We start from the raw sequence: 26,800 nt of genomic DNA on the forward strand, positions 1-26,800 counted from the left end.
ACAGAAGAAGAGATCAGCTTATAGTTACGGGAATGTTAAATCTGACTAAATACCCAATTAAACAAAGACAGACCGTGGCTGGAGCCAAGTCTCATTCACTGCTGCCATTAAATGTTATTTTACATGCATATTATCTCATTAAAGAAATTCTTGGATTTTCAAAGAAAACTGGCTTACCCTGACAAGGACTCCAATTATTGCAAAACAGCCTGATTCAATCTGTCATCAGTTGATGTTTCCCAGTGTTTCTCAAATTTCAATGTACCTGTGTACCTGCAATATTCTCTGAATAGATGAGAACAAGTTCATCACTGAGACACACGTGACATCCTGGAGACACCATAACCAAGCTCGCTGCCTGCAACATCATACAGCACGACCAGCCTGCCAGTCGGGCATTGATGATCTGAGAGAGAAATATCTTTGACGATTGGGGGATAAAAAAAGAGCAATGATCTGTGACCACCTGCAAAATCTTCTGTTGTTGTTTATAGTTAACCTGTTGTTTCCTCTCTGTTGCACCTTTTGTGTCTTTCATTTGCACCAAAGCTGTTGAAATTCCTAACTACACAGATTTATATCAGAAGGTTTAACTGACTGTATAAATTCATTCTTAAATCTAAACAGAAGGATTTGTATTATTATTATTGTTATTTGTAATCAGATGCACTGCATTGCTCTATTTTGATGACAGATGTACATTAAATTGGTGGGAAATCCCTTACTGTTTGTGAATTAACAAAGCAAAAAGCTGAAGTTTTTATTCAATAAATAAACACATAAATACCTTCACATTACAACATCTTGCAGAACACAAGCAGCACCATGCAAACATTTACTAATGACCACTATTTTGAGGGAGCAAAAGTTTATGTGATGTCTGATTTACTGATAACCTTTTAATACAAAGCTTCAAAATCCAGATATTTTCTTTAGCCTCAGTCACAGAAAGTAACACAGATTACACTAATACTAATGTGAAATATCCAAATGGCTCCCCTCAAAGATGTTTTTTAGAGCCTTCAGTCGAGTCAGATTTTGGTGCAGCACATTAAACACAGAACTGATTTTGGACATGCAGTCAGTGTCAACAACATGCTGCATAGGCTCACATTTAATACAATCTGTCTGTACTGAGTCACCCTCAGCCAATGTGGCAGTGCTCTTTCAGATCATATAAGAGGCCTTCGATGTATTAATTGTGAGAAACCACAGGATTGTTGAACTCAAGGTAAGCTATAATACAACATCAATTATATCGGAACATGAACAGATTTATAACACAAAAAGATTTCATTGAGAGAAACACATTCATTTATGGAATTATTTAAGCCATCATATCTTGCTTATCGACATGTCTGGGTTTGAGACATGCTTTATGATGTTGCTTTCGCTTACCACCTCTGTGCTTGCGCTGTGAACATCTGAGGCAATCTGCCTGCGAGAGGACAGCTGAGTCATTTGTACAAGGCGAGTGTTGTTTTCTAATTCAGTCCGTGCGTTTGAACTTTGACGGCATCTCCTCATACCCTTGTGAAAATGAATGGTAAACAGACCGTAGGTGATGGGATCTAGACAGGCATTGAAAAGGCCAAAAATAAACAGCATATGAGTCAGTGAATGCGAAACTGTCTTTTCCATTTTTTCAGGGAACAACCAATACCACAATCCAAGCAGATAGTACGGGGTCCAGCAGATGATGAATGAAGTCACAATGACAATACTCATTTTAAGAGTTCTCATCCGAGCTTTAGGGATGTTATTGTGGGATCGGCGTAGATGAACGTCTCTTGACAGGACTGGAAGAAAAGAAAGCACCATGTCTGTTACTCCACGTCTCCCTGAAAATATACATTCATGTGAAGAAAAGCCTGTTCACAGCACTCTATGCACCCTTACTGCAATCCATAGGAATGATTCACTTGATTAAGTCATTATCAGCAAGTGTAAGCACCGCAAGGTCGATTGTACAGCAGCTCAAGAGCTACATCTAAAGACTCTACAGGTCTCAGTTAGCATGTTACGTTATGATGAATATGATCCCTTTTGGAAGGACTGCCAAGAGAAAGCCTCTGCTGACTGAGAACAACATGGCAGCACAGCTTAAGTTTGCAATGTGAACAAACCACAAGACTTGGAGCCAAAAGTGGAAATGTTTGGCCATGATTCACAGTGCCACATTTGGAGAAAACAAAACACAATCAGCACAAACACCTCATACCAGCTGTTAGTGGTGGTGGACAGGGGAGGATTTGGTTTTGCTGGCACAGCACCTGTGGAACCTTGAAAACATTGAGCCAAACATGCAACAGGACTTTGGCACTCAATTACTAATATTCTCATGGAAATCTGCATAAAAAATCTGTTGGAACGCAAAATTACTGTCGAATTTATGAAACGGGCATATTTTGTTCCCACCACTATGCGTATGTTAGAAGATCAGAATCATTCAGAACCAGCAGCTTTGTGCAGTCGCCACTGCTCAGTACCTGTTTCTCTATATAATTAAATATTTTAACCTTGAGGTGAAGCAGAAAAATCAGTCAAGATGTTGTAAGAGAGAAGCCTCAGTCAGTGTTTTGAACCCATTGAGATGGGGTTGGCAGCTTCTGCAGGCAATGCCTAACCGTTGCTATGGGGTTTGGTAGGTGGAAAGCCTACAATTTGGTGATGCAATGATTACGGACTTGATTGGTTGTTGTTTTGGTTATTGCAACAGGTAGAACAATTTGACAAACAACGGGTTTGTATTCATGGGAGGAAGTGTTATGGCCCTGTTAGGGCCTCCTCCTGAAGTTGCCTGTGTGGGCATCTCTCCTGCCTTACTGCCACCTTTTTCTTTTGTACAGCTGACTCACATCAGCAATTTAAGGTATTTAAAGGCAGAGAAAGGTGAGCTCTGGTGGCAGAGTGAGTGGTTGCAGCTAGTGAGCTGTGTGTTTGCGTGTTTTCAGCTAGTGAGATTGTTTTATTTTGTGATTGTTTGCTCCTGCTTGGTGGAGAGGAGTGTGTTTGGTTACTAACCCTTTTTTAACTTGCTTTTCAGTTTACTGACCAACGCTTGAGTTTTGTTTTGTTTCTTTAAATGGCTTGTCCGTCTCTTTTAGTTGAGTTATTAATAGAAAGTTATTAATAAAACTCTTTAATTGAACCATTTTGCCTCTGTCTCCTTTTTCTGACCCGGACACCTTTTGTTACTTTCCCTCATCGCCTGGACCCTTTTAAGGGAACGTAACAACCTCTAAGGCATGAAATGAGTAGAAAGTCTGAATGTAGAAAATTGAATAATAGAGTCTGAGGTGCAAGGAAGAAGCTAGAAGAAGCGTAGTTTTGTGTTTCCATGGAGTGACGAAAATATAAGTAAAAAAGCAAGACTGAAACTAAAATAACAGGAGTACTCAATATAAGTACTCTATATATGAGTACAATATGAGTACTCTGAGACATTTACTGTGCCTCAAGCAAAAAAATGTTTGGAATTAAAGTTGGTATGAAAAATACTAACAGAGTACAAGAAAAAGTAGAAAAGGACAAGGTGAAGGACAAGAACCAGCAAGCCTAATCTGTCAGCTCCACATGAGAAACTCACTGCAATGAATAAAATAAATCCTCATTCCCAAGAATCCATTTTCGGTACCAAGAAATTATACTGTAAGTGATGACATATGATAATAATAGAAGCTATTTTAAATGACTAATAAGAACATTTAACAAAAGGTGATATAAGAGATAATGGAACAAGTTTGAACTCACAGACGGATTAGGGCCACGACTGCAGTGATGATGCTGCACAGGTCTGTTGTGGAGATGACAGATCTCCAACATCACCTATGGTCATGAGCTTTGGGTACTGACCGATACAATCGGCGGAAATAAGCTTTTTTCAAAGGGTGGCTGTGCTTTCCCTTAGCAGCAGTATGTTATTTTCTTTATATACCTTTTTTTTAATTCTGAGCTTTTTGTGGCTCAAAGTGGTTTTTACAACTGTAAACAATGACCAAAAAAGCATAATAATAATTTTAATTATTATTGTTATTATTAATAAGCCTATTTAACCATGCTGTCATTTGTTCTTATGCATGGTTGAAGGGACTTCTGAATTTGTTTCACGCACAAATCCAAAATATGAACAAATTCAGGTATAAAAATACATTTTGGATTTGTGCGTGAAACATTCGTATTCCTCAACCTGAGTGAAATGCTGTGGCGGGACCTTAAGAGAACTTTGTATAAACAAATGCCTACAAAACCTGAATGACCTGAAGCAACATTTCATACTTAAAGAAAAGTGGGCCAAAGTTCCTCCACAATAATGTGAGAGAAAATTGTACAGAAAAGTTATTACTTCAGGCTACTGCTGCTAAAAAATGACTGAATAATTCAGGTCTACTTTCTTTTTCGCGACTGTTTTTTGAAGCCTTTGACAAAAATAAAAATAAACACTCACAGTTATTCCGAGCCATGCGGCTGGATATCTCAATGAGGATTCGTGTGTAGCAGAAGATCATGATGGCCAAAGGTAGAAGGAAGAGGCACACAAACGTGAACATGTTGTAAAGGGTCTCCTGCCAGCGTTGGACAAAACTGCCATGGGTGGTGCACTGGGTGAACTTCTCTGGCACCGTGATGGTCACATTGCGAAATATAAACATCTGGATAAAAAAAAGACGAGAAAAGTTCTACTGAGCGACGGCACTGCATCCTCGTGATCTATCCTGTAGTCAAGCATGATGTAAGTGGATCATGAATATTAAGTGATCAGTTAATCTAATAAGAAAGTAAAACTGAACACAGTGATATTTTACAATATGCTTGCATGCGCTCTAGAATAACACTTAAAGGTGTTTTCTGATCAAATGCTTGGGTCTGAAAATGCTTGGTTAAGGCCTCATCTTTCATCCTGGGATTGACACTTTGCTGAAGTTAGCAAAGGATATTGGTTGTCTTTAAAACCCTTCAACAGTCTGGAAATGCTTTAGAAATTCAAATCTCTGCATGGAGGTGGTCAGGGCATTACAGTCTCTGCCATAGTTACTGTAAAAACATCTGAGGGATAATTGTGAATAAGCACAATTTCTTCGTTTTTTTGTCTGTTAAAATCATTTTTGTCTGTCTCACTGTCTTTACAGATCCTCTAATCGATAGTGAATCCACAGCCAGCAAGCGAAATGTTCATTCTGACACATTTTAAGGCAGTTGGACATCGTCAATAATTGTTGTCTGAAAATCTGTGAATAAGACCTGATGAAAGTAAAGCACCAAGTAATCGAACATGCTGCTTTTGCTGCTGGGCTGCAATGCAATTACTTGAGTGCTGCTGTGGCTCAGGTGGTAGAGGGTTATCCACTAATGACAGAAGTCAGTGAGATTTTGATGCCCTCGAACCAACCTTTTAGAAAAACATGTTGCTGGAAAACACGCTCAAAATTAGGACTTGTTTTCTGAGGAACAAAAACACTTTTCAGCTTCAGAATTTAATATTTGTTGTTGTCCTATATCAACTTAAAAAGAAATATTTGCATTCTGTTTGGAAAGCTTAGTTCCAAATCTGAACTCGTAATATGTTGCTGTTTTTACGTTAAAAAAAATTAAAAAACAATTATATGTTTCACAATCTGAATGCTTCTAATTTTCAAATCTGCTTTATTATGCGTTTATGAAGATACACAAATAGACAGTCACAGTGTTTCAAGGGAAAGTCAAACCTCGGGGCTCAAGCATTTATTTTGGATTTGAGTATCTAAGTGTCTGTGGGAAGAGAAAAGAAACAAACAGCAGCTCCTGGCAATTTTGCTAAAACATAAACTGGAGTTTGTTGGCAGCTCTCACATAAATGAGAAACGTGTTGTAAATTGGTAAATGCATGCATTTTCTTCCCAGGTATGAATAGGCATGTGTGAGCAAGACACTTTTGTTATTAAAAATCGTACATACCATGAATGAGCCCAATCGAATTTATACACTTTTCATGGAAAAGTGTATAAAGTCATGTTTCTGATGAATGTTTATCAGTGTGGGACCCCAGTAAGATTCCCACCTGTACTAGAAGAGCTGGCATCTGGCTCCCTTCCACACTTTCACTTCCAGTTTGGCTCTCAAAGGAAGAACCACCCCGCTCCTCACCCAACATTTATACTTGTGAGAGAGCTCCTGACATTTTTCAGAACAAAAGTGGAGCAGGGTATTCATTTTTGAGAGAGAATGTGCTCATAATATAACAGTATGAGGCTGAAGGCCATGTCATTGCTATTGATGTTTTAAAGCGATGTAGACATCGCTTCAACAAATTGGTAAGGGGAGAAATAAAATGCCGTTGGCAGAATTTCAGTGGAACATCCAGTAAAAACGTTTAACCAGCAGTCTCTCTGGTTTTCAAGCTTAAATTGCTGAATGAAGTGCTACCTTATCTGTAATACAGCATATGCATATAACAAACTGTCCTTTTATATCACCTCCTAGCATTAGGGTATGTGTACAGTATATTACTTTACATGCTGACTTTCAGTATGAGGCATTGGGAGATTTGTTAGTGTGACCTTACCCAGCAGAGAAATGATCATTTCACCTCTGGTAACTAAAGATCACACTGCTCTTTTGATACAAAGCTGGGGGGAAAAGTGAAGATATGCACACCCTGCATACCATCTATAATTTTTAGTATAATTCATGCATCCATAAAGTGTTCTGGGTTTAATCTTGTTCTGATTGTTTTCTGATGAAATCGTGGGACTCGAGCGTGCACGACTGCATTAACATTTGCATGAGCCTGTTCTCTTTTGATCTGTGAAGAGTTCGAAATAATCAAGAGAGAGTCTTTTTCTTTTTTCTTGGTTTTCAGCAGAAGAGGTTTTGAGAGGTCGTGGACTTTGGTTACTCAGTGTTGTGCATTATGTGTACAGAGAACAAATTTGAGGGAAGAAAACTGAGAGATTTAAGTTATTCGCTGAAACATATTGTGTGTAATAAGTCACTGAAAAAAATGCATTCCACTTGCAACATAAATATCTTTGTGTGTAACATACACTCACCAGCCAGTTTGTTAAGGTATACCTTGCTAGTACTGGGTTGGACTGCCCTTTTTGCCTTCAGAACTGCCTTAATGCATAATTAAACAAGATGCTGGAAACATTCCTCAGAGATTCTGGTCCATACTGACATGATAGCATCACGCAGTTACTGCAGCTATGTCGATATGAATCTCCAATTTAACCACATTCCAAAGGCGCTCTATTAGATTCAGGTCCGGTAACTTTGGCCATTTGAAAACAGTGAACTCATTTTCATGTTCAAGAAAGCAATTTGAAATGATTTGAGCTTCATGTCATTGCGTTTTACCCTTCTGGAAATAGTCACTGGGAAATGGGTACACTGCAATCATAAAGGGATGGGCATGGTCAGAAAAGAAAATCAAGCAGGGCTGAAAGTGTGCCAATAAGAAGAAGATATCCCCCACACTATTACACCACCACCAGGACTCTAAACTATACAGTACAAGACAAGATGGAGCCGTGGTTTCATGCTGTTTACACATGTTGGGGTGGAAATTGAGACTCATCTGTCCAGGCAAAGTTTTTAGAATCTGGTCCATCTAACTATCTAATTGTCAATATTTGTCCTGCCGACATATTTAGATCTCTAATTGGAGCACAACATTTGTAAAGCCTGAGTACAACAGTTTTACAATAAACAGCATATATGGACAAATTTGCATTTTATGGCTGAAAAAGTCCACCTAAGAAACAGAGAGAGGAATGAAAATGTCTGGCAGTGAAGCGAGGACAAGACAACAGAATATATAGGAATGTGCAGAAGAGTGCAGAGGATTGATGTGGCGTTCCTGCTGGATCTTCCTGTTACAATGCAAGAGAGAGCATTAGAGGGGAGGTTAATAAGAATCTGTGCCCCAAAGGAGCCACAAGATAGCCAGTGATTCACAGCACAGTACCTCTGTCCTTAGAAGACTCATGTTTACCTCCTGCGGTATCTGATTTTTGATGCTGCTAGTTTACATGTTTTGTTCTGAGCAGTTTCAATTTTTTTTTGTTTTGTTTTTGCTGTTGTAACTGTAATTTCCTCCATTGTATGATCCTTGAAGTCTCCAGGGCACAGTATTGAAGCTAAAAAAGTGAGCTGATAACACTGTAATAAACGTAATATTTTACATATAAAAATTGCAAATAATTTTCCTGCAGTATATGATGTGTTACAGTGTATCAAACTCTCCGCCTAAAGATGTGTTTCTTATGCATATTCCTGCTTTATAAAATTACACTTGTGTGTAACATTAAAGATAAATACCTGATCTGAAAATCAGCCCAATCAGACATTATTGAAAGTGGCCAATGACCACAGGGGTATGTGAAAATGGGAAAACCTCAGTCCATCCATGCACCCATCCTTTTATATAACTACTTATTCAGCAGTTGTGTGTGGCTGTAGTCTGTGCCAGCAGGGCAAAAAGCATGGTACACCCTGGACAGGCTGTCAGCAAAAAATCCTGTGTGGCCAGTGAATTCCTTAATCTGGTTTTTGCTCCTATAGCCATAGACTGTATAAAAGAAGGATGTAGTCACCATTTGATTTGGTCATTTGGTCAGTAGGATCCCAATTTGAAGCTTCAAACTGAGTGTGTTCAATATCACCATCTTGGTGTTTTGATATCAGATGTGAACAGAGAGAATCCTCTTTCCTGACACTTAGAATCTCGATAATTTACAATTGTACAAAAATAACTTTATTCTTTATTCAGTATGACCTGTGGCCAGCAGCTGACACCATAAAATCATCTGAAAAGTGTTTACTGAGGTCAAAGAGTAAAGGGGGCCACGAGAAAGAATAGCTCCATGTTCTTTCTCGTGACTCAAGAGTTGGGAGTTTGCCTTGTAATCGAAAGGTTGCCGGTTCAAGCCCCGGCTCGGACAGTCTCGGTCGTTGTGTCCTTGGGCAAGACACTTCACCTACAGCCTACTGGTGTTGGCCAGATGGGCCGATGGTGCGATATGGCAGCCTCGCTTCTGTCAGTCTGCCCCAGGGCAGCTGTGGCTACAACTGTAGCTTGCCTTCACCAGTGTGTGAATGGGTGGATCACTGGATGTGTAAAGCGCTTTGGGGTCCCTAGGGGGGACTAGTAAAAGCGTTATACAAATACAGGCCATTTACCATCCACTTTTGACCTGATGCTACTTGAGCTTGGAGTGCTCAAATAGAGTAGAGAAGCACTATATAAGAACCAGTCCAATACCATCCTGTCTAATCTCACTCTACAAAATAAGTGAAGTCTAAAAAGTCTGTTAAATGGAACTTTGTCTCTCTGTGTCAAAGTGCCCTTGGGCAAGACACTGAACTTCAAGTAGGTCCCATGTGTGAGCACCTCTGCCACACTGGTTTGTGATAAGCACACTGAAAAGTGTGCAAACGGCTGAAAAGTGTGCAAATTGCATACAATTTAGTCACATGAACACTGTGTATAACAAGTTATGTTGTGAATTCTTAAGTTCCTGCAGGCAACCTGATGAAGGTCCCCAGCCCCCTTTTGGGGGGGGGGGGGGGGGGCTTTATCAGTTTCACAAAGTTACCAGTCTGGCTTGCTGGACAGCTTTGGAAAATGTGAGCTATTTTTTCACATATTAAAAAAATCATAAAACACATTATTTTTTTTAGCTTTTCCGAATGATAAAGACCTCCACCATAGTCCTTCACACTACACCAAAGTAAATAACTAAGAGATAAACAATTTGTTTCTGAAAAAAGGGACAATTTCTGTCAATTAACAAAAAAATTCTGTTTTAAACTTAGAGGTCAGTCTAGCCAATGAGCAACTGGAGCTTTTTCCACATAGAAAAACTGAGATTTATTATTAAAATTCTTTTTCTCATACTAAAATATATGAGAGATCAAATGTGGAATATATTTATTTTTAATCATTTATTTAGTTTATTTAGTCTAGAAATTAATGAAATTTATATTTAAACTCAAAAGTGTTTTCATGTGCTTATATTTAGTTTAACCACGTGGTATTTTCAAATTTTACGATCAAAACTTGAATTATGGGTTACCAATTTAAAAAAAAAAATTAATTCACTTTTTTTCCTCATTAAATTGCAAACTCACAGGGTAGCAACACCATGTCCTCTTTTACCTGAGGGAGTGAAAGGATGACACTCATGGTCCAGGCCACAGCCAACATGACTTTGCTCTTCCTTTTGGCCTCACTGATTCCCAGCGGATTGAGGATGGCGGACTGTCTATCCAAACTAATGACCACTGTCACAAAAGCGCAGGAGTACATCGCCACCAGCTTCATGAACATCAGCAGCCTGCAGGCGACGTCCCCCGCCTGCCACTGCACCGTGATGTTCCACACCGCGTCCACCGGCATCACGATGAAAGCCACCAGCAGGTCGGCCACCGTGAGGTTCATGATGAGGATCCGGACGTGTGACTTACGCCTGCCGCCGCTGCTGGCAGGCCACAGCACGGCCAAGTTGCACACAGCCGACACCGCGCACAGAGCGAAGGTGATGATGACTCTGACTTTAGCTGCTGTGGAGAAAGTGGGAAGCTCGAGCGCGTCTCCATCTGCACTCTTATTGCACGCTGAGGTGGGTCCCTGACAGCTGCCATTCACCGTTTGATCCGTCAGCTGGTGGTACATAGCCTGATGGAGATCGGACTGACTGGACCCAAAAACAAGATTAAAAGAGAAGAAAATAAAAGTTAGAATGTGTATCTCTTCTCCTCCAACATCTCCAGCGCGGAACTGCAAGTCTGAAAGGGGGGGGGGGGGGGGGAATCTTCATTCAACCTAATAATAAATGCAAAAGATGTTGTCCCTTATGCATATGTGGCATTTTCTACCGCAGAATGTATGTCCAGCTTTAACTATATTGCCACACAAAGAATGCAGAGGATATAGAAGAACATACAAAATAATTCAAAAAGAGGTAAAGAAAATGCAAAAAGTAACAAATAAAATAACCGAGATGTAAACATTTCCTAAACTTCTAGTCTCATCCTTTAATTTGTTGCTGTTTCATACCTTCCCATCCTCCTGATGTTATTCCAAAGATAAAGAAAGTCAGGGGGGAACAAATCGGAATTAAACCAATTTATGACCCAGAAATAAACGACTTACCCGCCGTTACCAGTGATCGCTAAAAGAGAGCGTGTTACTGCAGTCACTGCAGCTGTTGCTTCAGACCGCTTCATTCGTCCGCTGTGCAAAATGACAACCAACCACTCGGGTTAACCATTCACGAACCGGTGCTGCTCCTAATGTTAGATCTGGAGGACGACAGACGAATTATTCGGCAAGCTGTGAGGGAGGCGGGGGGATGCTGCTGAGGAGAGTCAGCCTCCTTTACCCAGCTTTATTTTCACCGGAGAAACTTCCTCATAACATGGATGTGATGTTTGCTCGGAGCTGCAGAGAAGCGTTTTACTTCCCATCAAACTGGGACCATAACAAATACCTTTACTGGTGGTTGAATCCGGTGAAATTTTAAAGATCTTTCATGTTTGAAGTTTGACGTTTTCTTTGTTGCTGCTAAATTGGAGGGGAAGGCAGTTGTGTTCAATTAAAAAAGGCAAACACCCTCCTTTAACCCTCCTGTTACGTTGCGGGTCAGATTGACCCAGAACAGAAGAGATGTCATCTGCATCACTACCGAAAACGAAAAAAAATCAAAATTATAAAAGAAAATTGTAAAATAATCAATGCCAGTGTTTCTGACACTTTTGGATGAGTAAACATGCCCCGGGTCAAATTGACCCAGGAACATAAGTGTTCCTGGAAACCAACATAACAGGAGGGCTAAGTACTGATGGAAGATAGAACTTGTTACTTTCTGAATATTGTAAATTACATTTCAGCTCATCACAATACTATTTTCAAGTGTCAGTATCAAATGTATGAACTTATATATTTGCAGCCATAACGTGACCCTGCTGCTTGGGCCGGGCCTCCTGTGTGTGTTTTTGTTCTTCTGTCTGTTTGTGTTGTCTTGCAGGCTTCCTCTGGAGTTTATCATTGCAACTGACAGCACTAGATCAGTCTCCCAGGAGCATTTACTAAGACCTGCCCTCTCTGCCTTTGTAGTCCCTGCACCATGCTTTTGCTATCTATCTATCTATCTATCTATCTATCTATCTATCTATCTATCTATCTATCTATCTATCTATCTATCTATCTATCTATCTATCTATCTATCTATCTATCAATTCTGTCTCAAATTCTTGTTAATAATGCACTTTCTGTGTTAATGATGCACATATCACAGTGTTAGGGCAGCTCATCTGTTATTGAGAGGTGTTTTGCTCCCTTACAGTTCTCACCGGGGCTTCAGGCAGGACGAAAACTGATGTGTGGTCTTGGCTCTCTGTTTATACACTGACCTTTTAACCGTAAATTAATCAAAATCTGGGAATAAATTAATTAAACTGTGGGAACAAAGTAATCAGAATGTGGAAATGAAGTGTATCTCTTGTGCTCAGTCTAGTAAAAGGTGGCCTTGGATGATATTTATGGAGGATAAGGAGATCTTTTTGACAAAGTGTTGGCAATGAAGCTTAATAGATAATGTTTTGCCCTACCAAAAAAATAAAATAAAATAAATCAGATGATAATTATGATTTTAAACAGCTGTCTGTGTTCTTCATACTAATATACTGCAGGGTGTTACTTCAGGGTTTACATTTGAGCACAAATCCAGAGTCCCTTCATAAAGGTTAAGGTGGGCTCCTTTTATGATGCAAGTCTAGTAAGTAGGTCAATCATCAAAAGCTACCACAGCAGCCGGAGACGGTGTATTTACTCTAATATAATCAGTAAATACAAAGTACAAAGATAGTGTCATTTTGTATCAAAATTCTACAGCATTTGTTTTACTGAAATAAAAACCACAATGATTTATCGTCCCTAAACTGTGATACTCTTTTATGTTAATTAAATTATTGCCTGAATAATTGTACAATATAAAACGCCTTGAAGTGACTGTTGTTGTGATTTGGCGCTATATAAATAAAATTGAATTGAATTGAATAATTCACATCTCAAGATAAAGACATGGAAGTGTCAACTATAGAAACAAAGGCCAGCTCAATGATAGAAAGGCTAATGGGCTTTGATTTAAGTCGCCGCACTGTTACCTTCTTATTTAGCAAATTACCCACCGTGATGTGACAACTCACGTGGGTAATCACAGTCTGGCTGGAATGAATGTTCACTTCTCTCTGTGGGTTTAGAGTCTGTTTTGTTGGTGAATTAATGCTTCCCTCAAAGCCACAGATCCATTTAGCCTCCTGCCTACAAACACTGAGGGGAGAGAGATAGACTGAGGAGTGGAAGTGTGAAGGACATTACCCATAATTTCATGCATTTTTCATTTTTCATTTTTCGTTCTCAATGAGCCACTTCTTCCTCTCACGGATCATCTTACCCAAAGGCTTTGGCACACATAATCAGCTATATTTCAACATCACCCTTACAGTGGTGCAAGCAAACACAGCGATTCATTTCAAGGTAGCACTAGCCTTGATTCAGGAATCCACCCCTCATTTCATCATCTTTTACAGGGAAATACGAGCAGCACTTTATTGAAACATTTGTTACTGTAAATACAGCAAATGAGTCAAAAACAGAGTTTGAATAATTGGAACAAGCTTGAAATTCAATCTTTATCTACAGGGATCATTCTTCAGATTACTTGAAGGACATTCAAAGCTCTTCTTCAGATATCAGTTGCCTTTTGTTTTGTTTTCTGTCAAGATCCCACGTGGCTTCAAAAATGTTGAGGTCCAGGTTCTTCAGATTCATCATTCTGTAAAACAGGTTCAGACTGCACAGACCAGACAGCAGAAGGTGAATGTGCCATGAGACCATGTTTCCACTCCTTTGTAGAAGTGCCTCTGCCCTTTTTTAATATCAGAAAACCATTGTTTCTACCAGGCTGTAAAGCGGTGGCTGAAGGTTTCAGCACCAGAGGTTGTGGCCCATGCAGCGTGCTTAACTGTGGTCTCTGGGGGAGCAATGTCACAGCAACCAGCACCAAAACTGATCAAGAGGTTCAAGGCTTTGAAGTCACAGTGGACAGAACACTGATCCAACTGCTACCCACTAGGGATTATCCTGAGCACTCTCTCCATCACCTACATGACAAGCCGTGAGGGACTTTCTCTGACAGACAAGTCAATTTGTCACAAGGACCAAGCCAGGAAATCCTGTCTGCTGTAAAGCTATCACCCTTTATAACATTTCTATTTCTGTATATTTCTATTTCCCAGAATATTTGATTGTTTAATTGATATATTTGATTTTCCATTATCCACTGTCTGGGTAGATTGTCTTCAGAGCAACACCAGTTTAACAACAAAATATTTTTTATTTAAACAAAATTTTTTAAAAACCCCTCACCCAATAAAAGCATCAGGATAAGCATCAGTAAATATACCACCTAGGGAAAAATGTTTTTTCTGACTTTTAATAACATTTAGTTTTTGTTCAACTGTATAGATTGTGAAGGACAGTGTCTGGATCCCCATTTTTAAATATTTCCTGACTTACCAAATATTTGAAGCACAGAACCTCAAATATTTAGATGATCTAGAGGGTGAAACTCGAGTTTATGTCATCAGAACAGTGCAATTATGATTTCATCATGTCATAGTAACCATGACATCACCTGTTAGCTAATTAAAACCCAATCTCGAGGCTTTGAGCCGGATTCAAACCATAAATTTGTGACCAAAGTATTTACTGTCATCATAGCGCTAAGAGCTGGAGGTTCATTTTTTCCAATCGTCTTCAATTTACAGTTTTTCTCAGTTGCTTTGGTGCATTTCTCACAACAGAATTGATCTCTGCACCACTACTAAGGCTCTTCTCAAAACAATTAGTGCAAACGGCAAAACATGGTGGATAACTTGCAAAAGTGAGTCACTTCATCAAAAAGAAAAGTCAGTTGTTCAAAAGCAAGTCAGTTGCTCAAAATAAGTAGTCAATGCTTCAAAAGCAAGTCCCTTAATCAAAACAGATAATATATTCATCAAAAGCAAGTACTTATATCAATCAAAGTGTCAGGGCTGTCACAATTACAAGTCATAACACCAGCACCTTTGGTCACAAAATCAAATGGTTTGAACATGTTCTCATTGTGACGGATTTCTTTGTAGGTGCTTCCCAATGACATGTCAAGTTTGGACAGCATGCATGGCATGTTGAAAACCATAAATTGTAAAGGAAAATCAAGACACTTCATATGCACTCTTGATAATATTCAATTGAAACTGTTCACAGCATTGTGCAACTGGGGAAATACAGTAAATCAAACAATTTACAGCAAACATAAACTCACTTAGACAGTAAACCTTACTGCAGTAGTTATGAAACAAAAAAAAACAACAACTGAAAAACAGACACTGCTGCATATCAATCATTGATATCTAGACGCTCCCGTCTGTCTGCCCACATATTTGCATCAACATCACAGCGAATGTCAGCTCTATCGATGCATCGGGGAAAGTATCTTCTGGAGTGTCGAATCCACCCTCTGCAGGACTCTGCTGTGATGTCATCACAAGCTGCATCCATAGCTGCTAGCAGGGTCATTTGGGTATGTGGATGCCTGTCATATACCTTCCACCTCCAGGAAGAGAAAAACTCCTCAATTGGATTTAGGAATGGAGTGTAAGGAGGAAGAAACTCCATAAGCATCCTGTCGTGTGCTGCAAACCACTGCCTGACTACAGCAGAGTGATGGAAGCTAACATTATCCCAAACCACTACATACATTGTCCGATTGTCACCAGGATCATCCCTTTCATTTTGTGGGATTAGGTCCCTATAAAGAGCGTCCAGAAAAGCCAACAGGTGTTGTGTATTGTATGCACCAATACGAGGAATATGGGTGTGAACGCCATTTTCTGAGATTGCTGCACACATTGTAATATTTCCATCAATGGTGGCTCTTTCTCCAATGTGATTTCGTCCACGCCGTCTGCCTTTTGCGAGATTGAATCCCGCTTGGTCAAGATATACAAACGTGTGCAGGGGTTCCCTGGCCTCCAATTCCAGGATACGCTATACAAAGGATGAGAATAAAAAAGTCTGTGATGGTGCATTTGGCACAACAGATTGTACAGTTTGAATTGTAAATAGGATTACAGTAACATGCATAAATGTAAGTGCAGTACATGGCCTAAACTTTTACAGTAAACAGAGGTACATATGTAAACATGTTTTACCTGTACATACAGCTCCTTCACTCGATCACTGTTCCATTCAAATGGTACTTTGTACAACTGCTTCATGGACATTTCATTCCGTCTGAGGACTCTGTCTATGGTGGAAATTGATATTGACTGAATATTTCCGAAGATGGTGTCATCTTCTACGACAGTTCTTTGTATTTCTCTCAGTCTCAAAGCGTTGTTTGCAGCCACCATTGCACAAATTCTTTCCTCTTGCTGCGGAGTCAAAAGTGGACCTCTTCCACCTCTCCTAGGTTGTCTGGCAGTCCTTTTTGAGATGCAGATGAAAAAACACAAACATAAATAAGTGCAAACATGCTTACAGTAATTGTTACAGGACTATCATTCAAAACTCCTTTCTTTACAGCATTACTGTATTGTACCACAGCACACTATGCCACACCTGGGCCAAGTCTGCGCTTCAGTTACAGTACGTCTATATGTAAAGATCTATAAGGTCATGTCCTAATGCAAGTCTCCTGTATGACTGTGAAAGTGCAGAGCAAATTAGTTTGTGCTGAATAACTACATTACAGTATGCTCACCTGTTTTCCCGACGAAATGTCTGAATAATAGAACTTACAGTAGTTCTCCCAACATTTGGCTGCACCCTTCGACCAGCCTCGGCCATTGTGAGGCCATGGTTTATCACATGATCCACAAGTGTTGCCCTGATTTCGTCAGGAACGTGTCTATGTGGTTGGCCTCTTCTTACCCGGTTTTGTCCTCTTCCTCCACCGATCCTCACCCCTCTTCCACAAGGCTGACGTTCCATGTTCTGCAGTTTTGTAGATTCAGTATGCACCTCATGCCAATCCTGTCTGTTGGTTTACATTATATATATACTTGTAGAGTAGGGGATACTGTAACGCTATTCACCTGTGACTGGGTAGAAAAGGCTTTTCATTGGTTGCAAGTAAGAGTAACACACACCAATTTTCATTAGTGTGAGATAAGGTTCACCTGAGAAAAGTAATTTATGGAGATTTTCATGGAAACTCCTTAAAAATAGGGTTTTCAAAATGGGTGTACAAATTGTTTGACAAGATGTTCAACAATTTTGAGTGCACTGACACAAGCAATGAAATGAAGACTATTAGTTGTAAGGACAATGACTATTGAGCCGGTACAAGTATAAATAATTGTGACATTCATGATAAAAGCAAGGAGATAGTGACCATTCTTTAGATATTTGTACTTACTCAACTGCTTCATGTCCAAAGGCATTTGCCAACCGCCACAAGGTTGTGCCAAAACAACTACATGTTGTGGAGGTTGAACTAACTATTGTGCAAAGTTTAATTCTGTTGTGAGAAATGCACCAAAGCAACTGAGAAAAACTGTAATGCGATTTCACCAGAGGGGCTCTGTAGTACTCAGAATTGTATAAAAGAGTAATATTGCAGTCTGAGTTGTTGCATAAAAAGATGACACTATGATCAACTCATTTGAACATTTTTGTTTTTACATGTTTTAGGTGTGTCGGGAGTTCAGCAGAGTGGTTGGTAAGAGCCTGAGATGGGAGTTGTTTGAGGTCCTTGACCATCACAGTCCCAGACTCATGGAAATCTTTAAGGCAAAGAGGGGTCTCTCACAAGGCAGGTGTTGGTTGACCTAATGCAGCAAACAAAGGTTAGTTGATTTTCAATTCTATATTGAATTGATAGAAATCAGTCGGCTACTTGATTGAACTTGAAAGATCACATTTATTGTTAAAAAAAATAATAATGTGATCTATGTTGTTTGTAGATGCTTTCCTTTCCCTATTTGAAATGTGAAATCTCCTCTCTCCTCCTTCATTCCACCAGATTTCAGATATGACGGAGGTCAGATGTCTTGTCCTCAGGGGGCTTCCTACCATTCTCAGCGATGATCCATCTGCCTTCTTCAAAGCCTGCTTTATGAAGAACTTTGATTTTTCTTTAACTCCTCTCATCCCCATTTCCCTAGTTCCAGCTGTTTACTACCTCTCCACTTTTCCCTCTCTCCACCTCCCCTCCTCACTCTCTACTGTAATCCGATTACTTTAACTAGTAAAGTAAGGGATTACTATTGCAAAAACGGTAATTAGATTACCGTTACTTTCCCGTAAGCATGCTGCGTTACTGCGTTACTAAAACCGTGGGTTTTTTTGCGAGAATGTCTCTTGACAGTGACGTAAGCGAGTGCGACGTTGGTGACAACAGCTGTGTGCAGATCAACAATGGATAATATATCGAGTGCGGGAGAGAGTATGAGCGTGCAGTGTTTAAAGCGTGGAAGTACTGACCTTATTTTGAGTTTGATTCCATAAAAAGTGACAAAAACAGTAGCGTCCGTTGTGCGTGGGAAGAAAAGTTATTTTTATAGCGAAACCCCCCCCCCCCCCCCCCCCCCCCCCCCCAACTTCCAAGCAAGCACCGAGTGCGCTACCATGTAATGGGAAATTCACAGAGAAACTCGCGGATTCTTCAACTGACCACTACGACACACCTGCACCAGGGCAAACCTCCGCCTACCCCACTCCTCCTTTACAGGTGAAAATAGAGCAACAGGACCTCTAGTCTTTGATTTTATTTATTTTCTGCTGTGTTTTACTTGCATCTATTTGAAAGACTGAGTGTAAACTGAGTGTAAAAAATATTTTATTTTATGTGCTGGAATGTGCAGAAAATAGGTTTAAATGTTAAACAGTCTGACTTCCAGTCAGAGAATGTTGCATATAATAAAATTTTTTTAAAAGATTAAAACTAATAAAACAAGTTTTAAAAAGAGACTTTTCCATTTGATTACATTTTGTATGATGGATTATGCAGAGAAAGTAGAATTGGGCTGAAAGATCTATTGCTTTATCACCTATTCAGGTTGTAAATCGTGTTTTTAAAAAGTAACTAAGTAATTAATTACTTTTGAAAATAAGTAATCAGTAAAGTAACGGGATTACTTTTTTGGGGAAGTAATCAGTAATTAGTTACTGATAATCATCTTGGAGGGCAAGATTATGATGGATGCTGAGAACCTGCTCCAGGCCATGTACATTGTCTTCGGACCAGGGCCGTGCAGAGAGGTTTAAAGGGGCGGGTGCTCAAAGTTAAAAAGGGGCACATTGAACCAGGCTGAATAACAACAACACACATTCATCAAGAATCTAATATGGGAAGGGCAGGGCTGTGCTGATCTGAGACTGTAGACATTAAAAAGTCCATAGGAGAGATGGTAGCTGATTAAACAAGTATCATGAGATAATAACAAAATGCAAAGATTGGTGACAGCACTTGGAACCATAAGGCAACAAAAAACTGTGAGAAATAAACTCGGCTCTGCCTGTGAATCATTCTTTGCTTCTCTTCTTCCTTCCATCCCATCATCTCATATATCACTCTCCACTTGCTGTCTATCTGAGAACAACTTGCTATTGCAATAAACTATAATCTAATTATCCACACCTAACAACTGTTGCACTTAATCTATAATAAAATGATGACAGAAAAATGTTATAGCCCTGCCTTTAGTAGCCTCACACAGCTCCTACTGTTCCCTCCTCATGTCCTTACCAGGCATGTCTGCACAATGTTATATCATGAGTAATATTTTTTTTAAATCCATCTAAATAAAACAAACACATGCACGCACACACAGTGACATTTTAGACCTTCTTCAGAATACTGTATATACTATGGGCATCACGGTGCTGATCCAGAATCCTTACATTATTATTTATTACTAGAGCTACAATAATAAACCAATGAGGAGGGGGAAGTAATAAATATGAAATAATGTATTTATGATGATTACATTTGTTTCACTATCCACTCTGTGCAGGAGCAAAGCTTATTAAACTGTGGAGATACAATAATTTTACTGCTGTAAAATCCAAATTTTGTCTTATTTAAAATATGAATCTAATATAATCTGCTTCTTAATGTATGTTCTTTAAAATACAGCGTGTGTTTTTTAATATATTATAATTATAATAATGCATAATTATGTGGACATGCATATTAGAACGTTTTTTAGTGAAATATAATCCCACCAGAAAGGCAGGAAAAGCCCGGAAACTTACTTTAAAACTAAATATGTTCGAAATACTTTAAAACTAAATATGTTCTAAATACTTTAAAACTAAATATGTTCCCTAAAACGGTGACAGAGCTACAGACCCATGACAGCCTTACACAGGTAGCCAGCAGCTATGACCAGCACTACTTGTGCAGTTAATAAAAGGACAGGTAATGTTTGTCACGCTGTCGCAAACACAGCACGCTCGTTTGTTTCAGTTCGTCAGTTGCAACAAGACAGCTGACCAACGTGTACATAATAAGCTAACACTCCTGTGTGCTACACACTACAGTGTACGTTGTACACCTACTTACTGGTTTTGTCGCATCAGTCTGTGTCTCTGAGTTAATTTGTGTTTCTCCTACAGCTCCGGACCGCTAAAAATGCGCGTGCTCTTTGTGAGCTCGTTCCCGGCTCGTAACCAGCGCGTTCTGCCGTCAAGGGCGATCATTGGTTAAATGTGATCATGTGACTGATGCAAGCCAGATCCTTTTGTTTAGCAAAACTGTGATTAATAGTTAAATATTATTGTTGAGGAGCACAGACAGGACTCTGCACGCACACACACATTAAAAAAAAAAAAAAAAAAGTTTTTAAAAAGTTGCCTCAACAAAAGGGCACTTTGGGCACCCATCAGGAAAGGGGCGGGTGCTCAAGCCCCTCTAGCCCCCCCCTCTGCACGTGCCTGCTTCGGACTTATCAATGCACTGTATCTGAACAACCCAAAGTACATGAAGGACACTTGTAATTTTTTCAACAAGTACTTCTGAACCTAGGTAAGACAGATCTAAAACCCAAACTACAAACACTTAAGAATCAGCGGAGATGTGGAGTATGGGCTCTGTTCACCCTCCACTTCTCTCCTTGTATTCTTAATTTTTTGTTGTTCCATGGACAAAATTGTTATTTGTAAATGTTAAGATAACAGTGTTCAGCGGGGCTGAGTTTTATAATGTCATTATAGTGTCAGCGGACACAGTTCAATATTGTAAAGAAACCATTTTTGTTACTTTCGTTGCTGAAACAAAGATATGTTTAATAAAAATTGTTGTATTTCTATTTCCTGGCTCTATTGATTTAAAGATATATTTTGATTTTTAAGAAAGATAAAAGTTAAGTTTGGTCAGTTAGAATATACAATTTAGTTAAATTGGTAATGGAGTAATGCTGGGTTAAATAAATGTGTGGTGAATGATTGTTTAAACAAAGTATCTTCAGTTCCTGTAACTACCCATATGGAAAAGAAATAGTAAAAACTTATATGATTTACTCATGAAAGTGGCTACTTTCTCATTACTTTCATTGTTTTAGTAAGTATCCAAAACATACAAGTTTCATTATATATATTTTTTAAGGGATCTTATATGTGTTTTTACTCTTGTATGCTTTTCATACAAGTTTCACACAAGACAGATACAAACTTTATAAGATTTATATATATCTTTTCCATATAGGTATCACAGTCCTGGGTCGGTGCCCCGGTGTTTTTCTGTGCCCTTCCCTGTTTTCCACGTCTCAGTGTCTAGTCTGCGTCCTGATGGGTGTTATCCTTCCTGTTTATTTTGATAGCTCTGTCCTGTCCGCAGTGTGTCTAGTTTTGCTTTTCCCTCATCTCATTTTGTCTGATTAGTCCCAGCTGTGTTTCCACCTGTTCCCTAGTTCCTTGTGTTCCGTCCTTTGTATTTTAGCTCACAGTCTTTCCTGCTTGTTGTCGTTGTTAATGTTCACACCCTCAGTACTGTGTGTTTTTGTCTGCCAGTCTGCCCATTTAGTTTATGGTATTTTCAGTTTAGTTATGGTATTCAGCAATAAAGCTGCTTCCAGTTTACTTTTCATCTCCAAGAGTCTGCACTTTGGGTCCTATCTTGCCTGCACAAAGCCCACACATGACAGTAACTCTGTTATTAGTACATTCAACTTAAATCTTCCATTAGTGGGTCAAGTAAATTGAACGTAGTCCACTGCACTTGTTCAACTAATGCTTCATTACTTAAAAAATTTAAGGCTACGAGTTAGCTTGATTTTTTTTTTTAAGTAAATTCAACTTATCCGGACTCACAGTGTAGTTTTCCAATCCAATTATCTTTGAAAAACTGAAGTCAAGGAAATACATAATTCAGAAATTTCATCTGAGTCTTGAAATAGATGGAGTCTATGTACATTTTATTTAAACATCACACAGATTTCTTGAGAACAGAGCAAAGATGCTATACAAGAGAAAGAAAAAACAAGCAAAGTGACAGAACAATAATCCAAGAGCATAAAACAAAAAAAAATCTATATAATGAAACACAACATAAGATTCAACCGATCACTTTCTTTTACTTGTATAGCTTATATCTAATAAGGGTTAAAAAGCATAATTACAAATTATTATGACATTGATTATTGATGTTCCCTTAAATGTATCTAAGGGCAAATGGAAATCACTCATATTTCTTCCGTATTTCATTTTTACTTTTTATTTGTATGGATCTGGAATTTTGGATTGCAGACAGATAATTCATGATTTTTTAAAAGCCTGGAAACATTTTCACATCTAAAGAAATCCATCAAATGTGAAATAACATCAAAATCAACTGGAAGAACACAAAAATTATACCCCATTAGACACCTTATTACAGCTTCTACCAAGAGTAATACCTAATGTGCTACCTTGATACAATACAGTGAAAGAGCAGTTTTCTTGGGTTTCTTTGTTAGTTTGGTTCTTCTTTTTCCTTTTTTAACAAGCTGTTATTTCAAGATGTGTCAGAGGAAGTGGAATGGCTGTTTGTGCGTTAACCCTGTAGCAGCAGCCTAGGAGTAAAACTTGGCTTATCACAGGCAGGAAAATAACAATAATAGATTGCATTTATATAGCGCTTTTCAAGACCCTCAAAGCACTTTACATTCCAATTCCAATTCAATTCAATTCAATTCAGTTTTATTTATATAGCACCAAATCACAACAAAAGTCGCCTCAAGGCGCTTTATATTGTACAGTATACCCTACAATAATAGATACAGAGAAAAACCCAACAATCATATGACCCCCCTATGAGCAAGCACTTTGGCAACAGTGGGAAGGAAAAACTCCCTTCTAACAGGAAGAAACCTCCGGCAGAACCAGGCTCAGGGAGGGGCGGCCATCTTCTGAGACCGGTTGGGGTGAGAGAAGGAAGACAGCTGCTCCATCCAAAGTGGGATGGATGCCGTCTCTCCTAACAAGACCAGGTTTCCTCCAGAAGGTTTGCCAATTATCTATGAAGCCCACATCGTTTTTTGGACACCTCTCAGACAGCCAGCAATTTAAGGAGAACATGCGGCTAAACATGTCACTCCTGGTCTGATTGGGGAGAGGACCAGAGAAAACTACAGAGTCCGACATTGTTTTGGCAAAGTTGCACACCGATTCAATATTGATTTTAGTGACCTCCGATTGGAGTAACCGGGTATCATTACTGCCAACGTGAATTCCACTATTTTACATTACATTAATACTATTTTATTACATATTCCACTATTCATTCTCACATTCACACACTGGTGGAGGCAAGCTACAGTTGTAGCCACAGCCTGGGGCAGACTGACAGAAGCGAGGCTGCCATGTTGCGCTATTGGCCCCTCTGGCCAACACCAGTAGGCAGTAGGTGAAGTGTCTTGCCCAAGAACACAAAGACCAAGACAGACAGAGCAGGGGATCAAACCGGCAACCTTGCGGTTACAAGATGAGCTTCCCAACCCCCTGAACCACGATCGCCCAAAAACATAAGATAGGACAGAAATCTCAACGATAACAAGATCTTTAGACTCTGAGTCTGAATTGCTTCTGATGTTCTGCTTGAATCCAATAACAGCGTGTTATGTGGTTATGCAATTAATGGATTAGTTGCTTTTTTTTTAACTGTTCACTCGAGCAAAACAAAATTAATGCACTGAAATTCATAAACATGCATATGAACCACCACAGTTTTTGCAATATGCAGATGAACAAACCCTTTTATTAATTTGCATATTACTCAGGTTTAGTCATCCCTACTATAATTTCTCGAGGGTTTAATGATTCGTATGCATGTTCATGTAACATGAAAGACTAAAAGAAGAGCCATGCAGCTGTTTGGCAGGCCATGTTTCAGTTTATAGAGTAAAGTTATTATTGGTCTACATGAAAGACAATACATTTCACACTTTTCAGTAACAAAAACAACCAGGATGTTCCATATTTCCCTGAAAGTACAACTGGAAGCAACATTTTCAGTGGGAGAAATATTTCATCACTCACCCAAGTGACTTCTTCTTTCTCAGCGGACTGCAGGTTTCACCAGTCTTATAAACCATTTCAAATAGCAATTAAAAGTAGGAATATTCCAAAACATTGATCGATTTCATATACATAAATCAACAGCCATGAGGGCAAGGTTGGCCTTTCCCCGCAATGACTCTGATTGGCCTGGTTATATTGTAACAGAAGAATAATTCAGGCAATAGGTCCCCTCCCCGGTTTAAACCCAGAATGTTTCCATTCTGGGGTTTCCTTACCTGGATTATTGACCATTTATCAGTTTGTGTTTTTCTCATAATCTAGTGTCAGAACACTTAAATTACATGCTCTGGTGTTAAGATAAAAATGAAGTTAAAATGACTGTATGTTTCTTATGAATTTAGAAGCAGCTTTTGTAAAAGCACTACTTAGCAACAATTATTTCTAAGACTAGTTTGTCAGCAATTGCTTTCAAACAATTTAAATGCAAACAAAGGGAATAGCTGGTCAATCCTAAATGTTGCCTCTTCCACTGAATTTGTGCCTTGAACAGCTCTAATCATCTAATCTTGTTTGGCGGCTGAGTGATATAACATCGATCTCTTGAGAGTGCTGTTTATCCACACTTCACATCTTAAAGCAGCAAAAGTGGTCATCAGTGATAGGATGCTATATCGAGTGAGGGTTTTTTTCTTTTTCAGCTATACATATTCATGGATAGAGAAAGCTTGTTTTCATTTCTCAGAATACATTCAGAACTCTAGTACAATTTAATCTGGACTAATTCCTGTTTGTTCAGCCACAGTATTCATGCACTGCATCAGTTTAATTAAGGATCATTTCTTCTTCCTAGAATAGATTCCTTTTCTTCTAATTTACCAGTCGTGTTAGCGAGATCCATTTGCTGTGTGGATTATATTTAGCGAGAACACTTAATTTTCAGGAAAGTAAGCTTTAACAGTTTCTATAATGTCCCTATTATATCCACCTGGAAGACAAAAGAGTAAATGCTCAAAAAAATGTTAAAATCCAGAACATGCAAAGGGTACATACAGTCTAGTGATGAAGTAAGTGGAAAGCAAAAGGGAAACTAGCATGTATGTTATTTGCAGTTATTCATTGAGGTTTAGGGTGTTCACAGGGGGAGTTCTTAGACATTTGGTTGCTCATAAGGGGGAGTATTCAAAAAATGATTGCAATGATTTCTCAGAAAAGACGTCGGTGAAAATCCAATTCTTCTACACTGTAACTGCTCTTTTGTCCAATTCTTTTCTTGAAAGCAAAATGTTGTATTTCCGCTGAATAAGGTGGAACACCTACACTAAGCACAAGATTAAACCCTGGAAAGTTTTTAGAGCTTTGGTTTTTAATAAGCAGAATTCATCAGAGGGAGAATTCAAAAAAATGATTGCAACAATTTAGCACAACAGAGGACCCTAAGTGACAGTTCTATTCAATCAAATTGTCACGGCGGGGGCGGCCGATGTGTTGTGAAGAGGAGAGAGGAGTTGCAGGTTGAACAAAAAGTAAGCCTTTATTTGGCTGAAGGCAGCAAAGAACATGAAAACTATGAAACACTAAGAACAACCATGAACTATGAGAAAACCATGGACACTGTGTAAAGTAAGGCTCTATGAAACACAGTGAGAACTATGAGGAAAAACCAATGAAGACTGTGGTAAAGATAACAGACAACCTGACAATGAGTGAACAGAAACACACAGACTAAATGCACACAAGGGTGGTTCGGGGAAGTGAAAACACATAAGGAAACAGCTGATGCACATGAACCTAATGGTGCTACTGGGAAGTGAAACTAAATACAATGACAAAGACACAGCAGACTCCTTCAAAATAAAACAGGAAACATGAGGCATACAAATGACAACAGAAGCCTGACAGACCTAAATTACAAACAAAAAAGAATCAAAGATGCCAAATAACTCAAAACCGCTGGGTCAGAGACTCGGCCTGTGACACAAATTCAGTAGCTCTTCTGTCCGGACTTTATTTTTATGTATTTATTTATTCATTTGTTTGTTTTGGGTAACCAAAAAGTTGTATTTAAACTGTATGAGTATGAACACCTAATGCAAGATTAAACACTGGGTAGAAGGGTGGAAATGAGGAACTTTAAATTAAATTTTCAATTAAACCAAGTCAGAGGTCTGGTTCCCTGACTGGGAACACTCCCACAATTTTGTTGATTGTCTGTTTTACCATGAAAGTTCATCACTTGGCTGTCTTCAATGTAAAATTAAAAGCCTAAAAGTA

At 39.0% G+C, this 26,800-nt stretch overlaps 1 protein-coding gene and 1 pseudogene across 1 annotated transcript; one reads left to right on the forward strand and one right to left on the reverse strand.

The window, feature by feature from the left end:
* Positions 1-638: 638 nt before the first annotated feature.
* On the reverse strand, positions 639-11,925 carry gnrhr4 (gonadotropin releasing hormone receptor 4). Its single transcript, XM_085168402.1, has 4 exons — positions 11,135-11,925; positions 10,139-10,676; positions 4,448-4,652; positions 639-1,799 (listed from the first exon to the last, which is right to left on the reverse strand). The coding sequence occupies exons 1-4, from the start codon at positions 11,206-11,208 to the stop codon at positions 1,336-1,338; spliced, it is 1,281 nt and encodes a 426-aa protein (XP_085024528.1). The 5' UTR covers positions 11,209-11,925; the 3' UTR covers positions 639-1,335.
* A 3,578-nt stretch (positions 11,926-15,503) lies between these two features.
* On the forward strand, positions 15,504-21,878 carry LOC146515555 (uncharacterized; annotated as a pseudogene).
* Positions 21,879-26,800: the final 4,922 nt, after the last annotated feature.

The sequence above is a fragment of the Neolamprologus multifasciatus genome, chromosome 7 (genome assembly GCF_963576455.1).
Source record: "Neolamprologus multifasciatus chromosome 7, fNeoMul1.2, whole genome shotgun sequence".
Classification (NCBI taxonomy): Eukaryota; Metazoa; Chordata; class Actinopteri; order Cichliformes; family Cichlidae; genus Neolamprologus; species Neolamprologus multifasciatus.

Excerpts from the sequence above, each read along its gene's own strand:
- gnrhr4 (XM_085168402.1), bottom strand. The coding sequence starts at position 11,208 with ATGAAGCGGTCTGAAGCAACAGCTGCAGTGACTGCAGTAACACGCTCT. Across the intron at positions 10,677-11,134 it reads GCGATCACTGGTAACGGCGG|TCAGTCCGATCTCCATCAGG; the intron begins GTAAGTCGTTTA and ends TTTTGGGTCCAG. Across the intron at positions 1,800-4,447 it reads CCGCATGGCTCGGAATAACT|TCCTGTCAAGAGACGTTCAT; the intron begins GTGAGTGTTTAT and ends CTTTTCTTCCAG.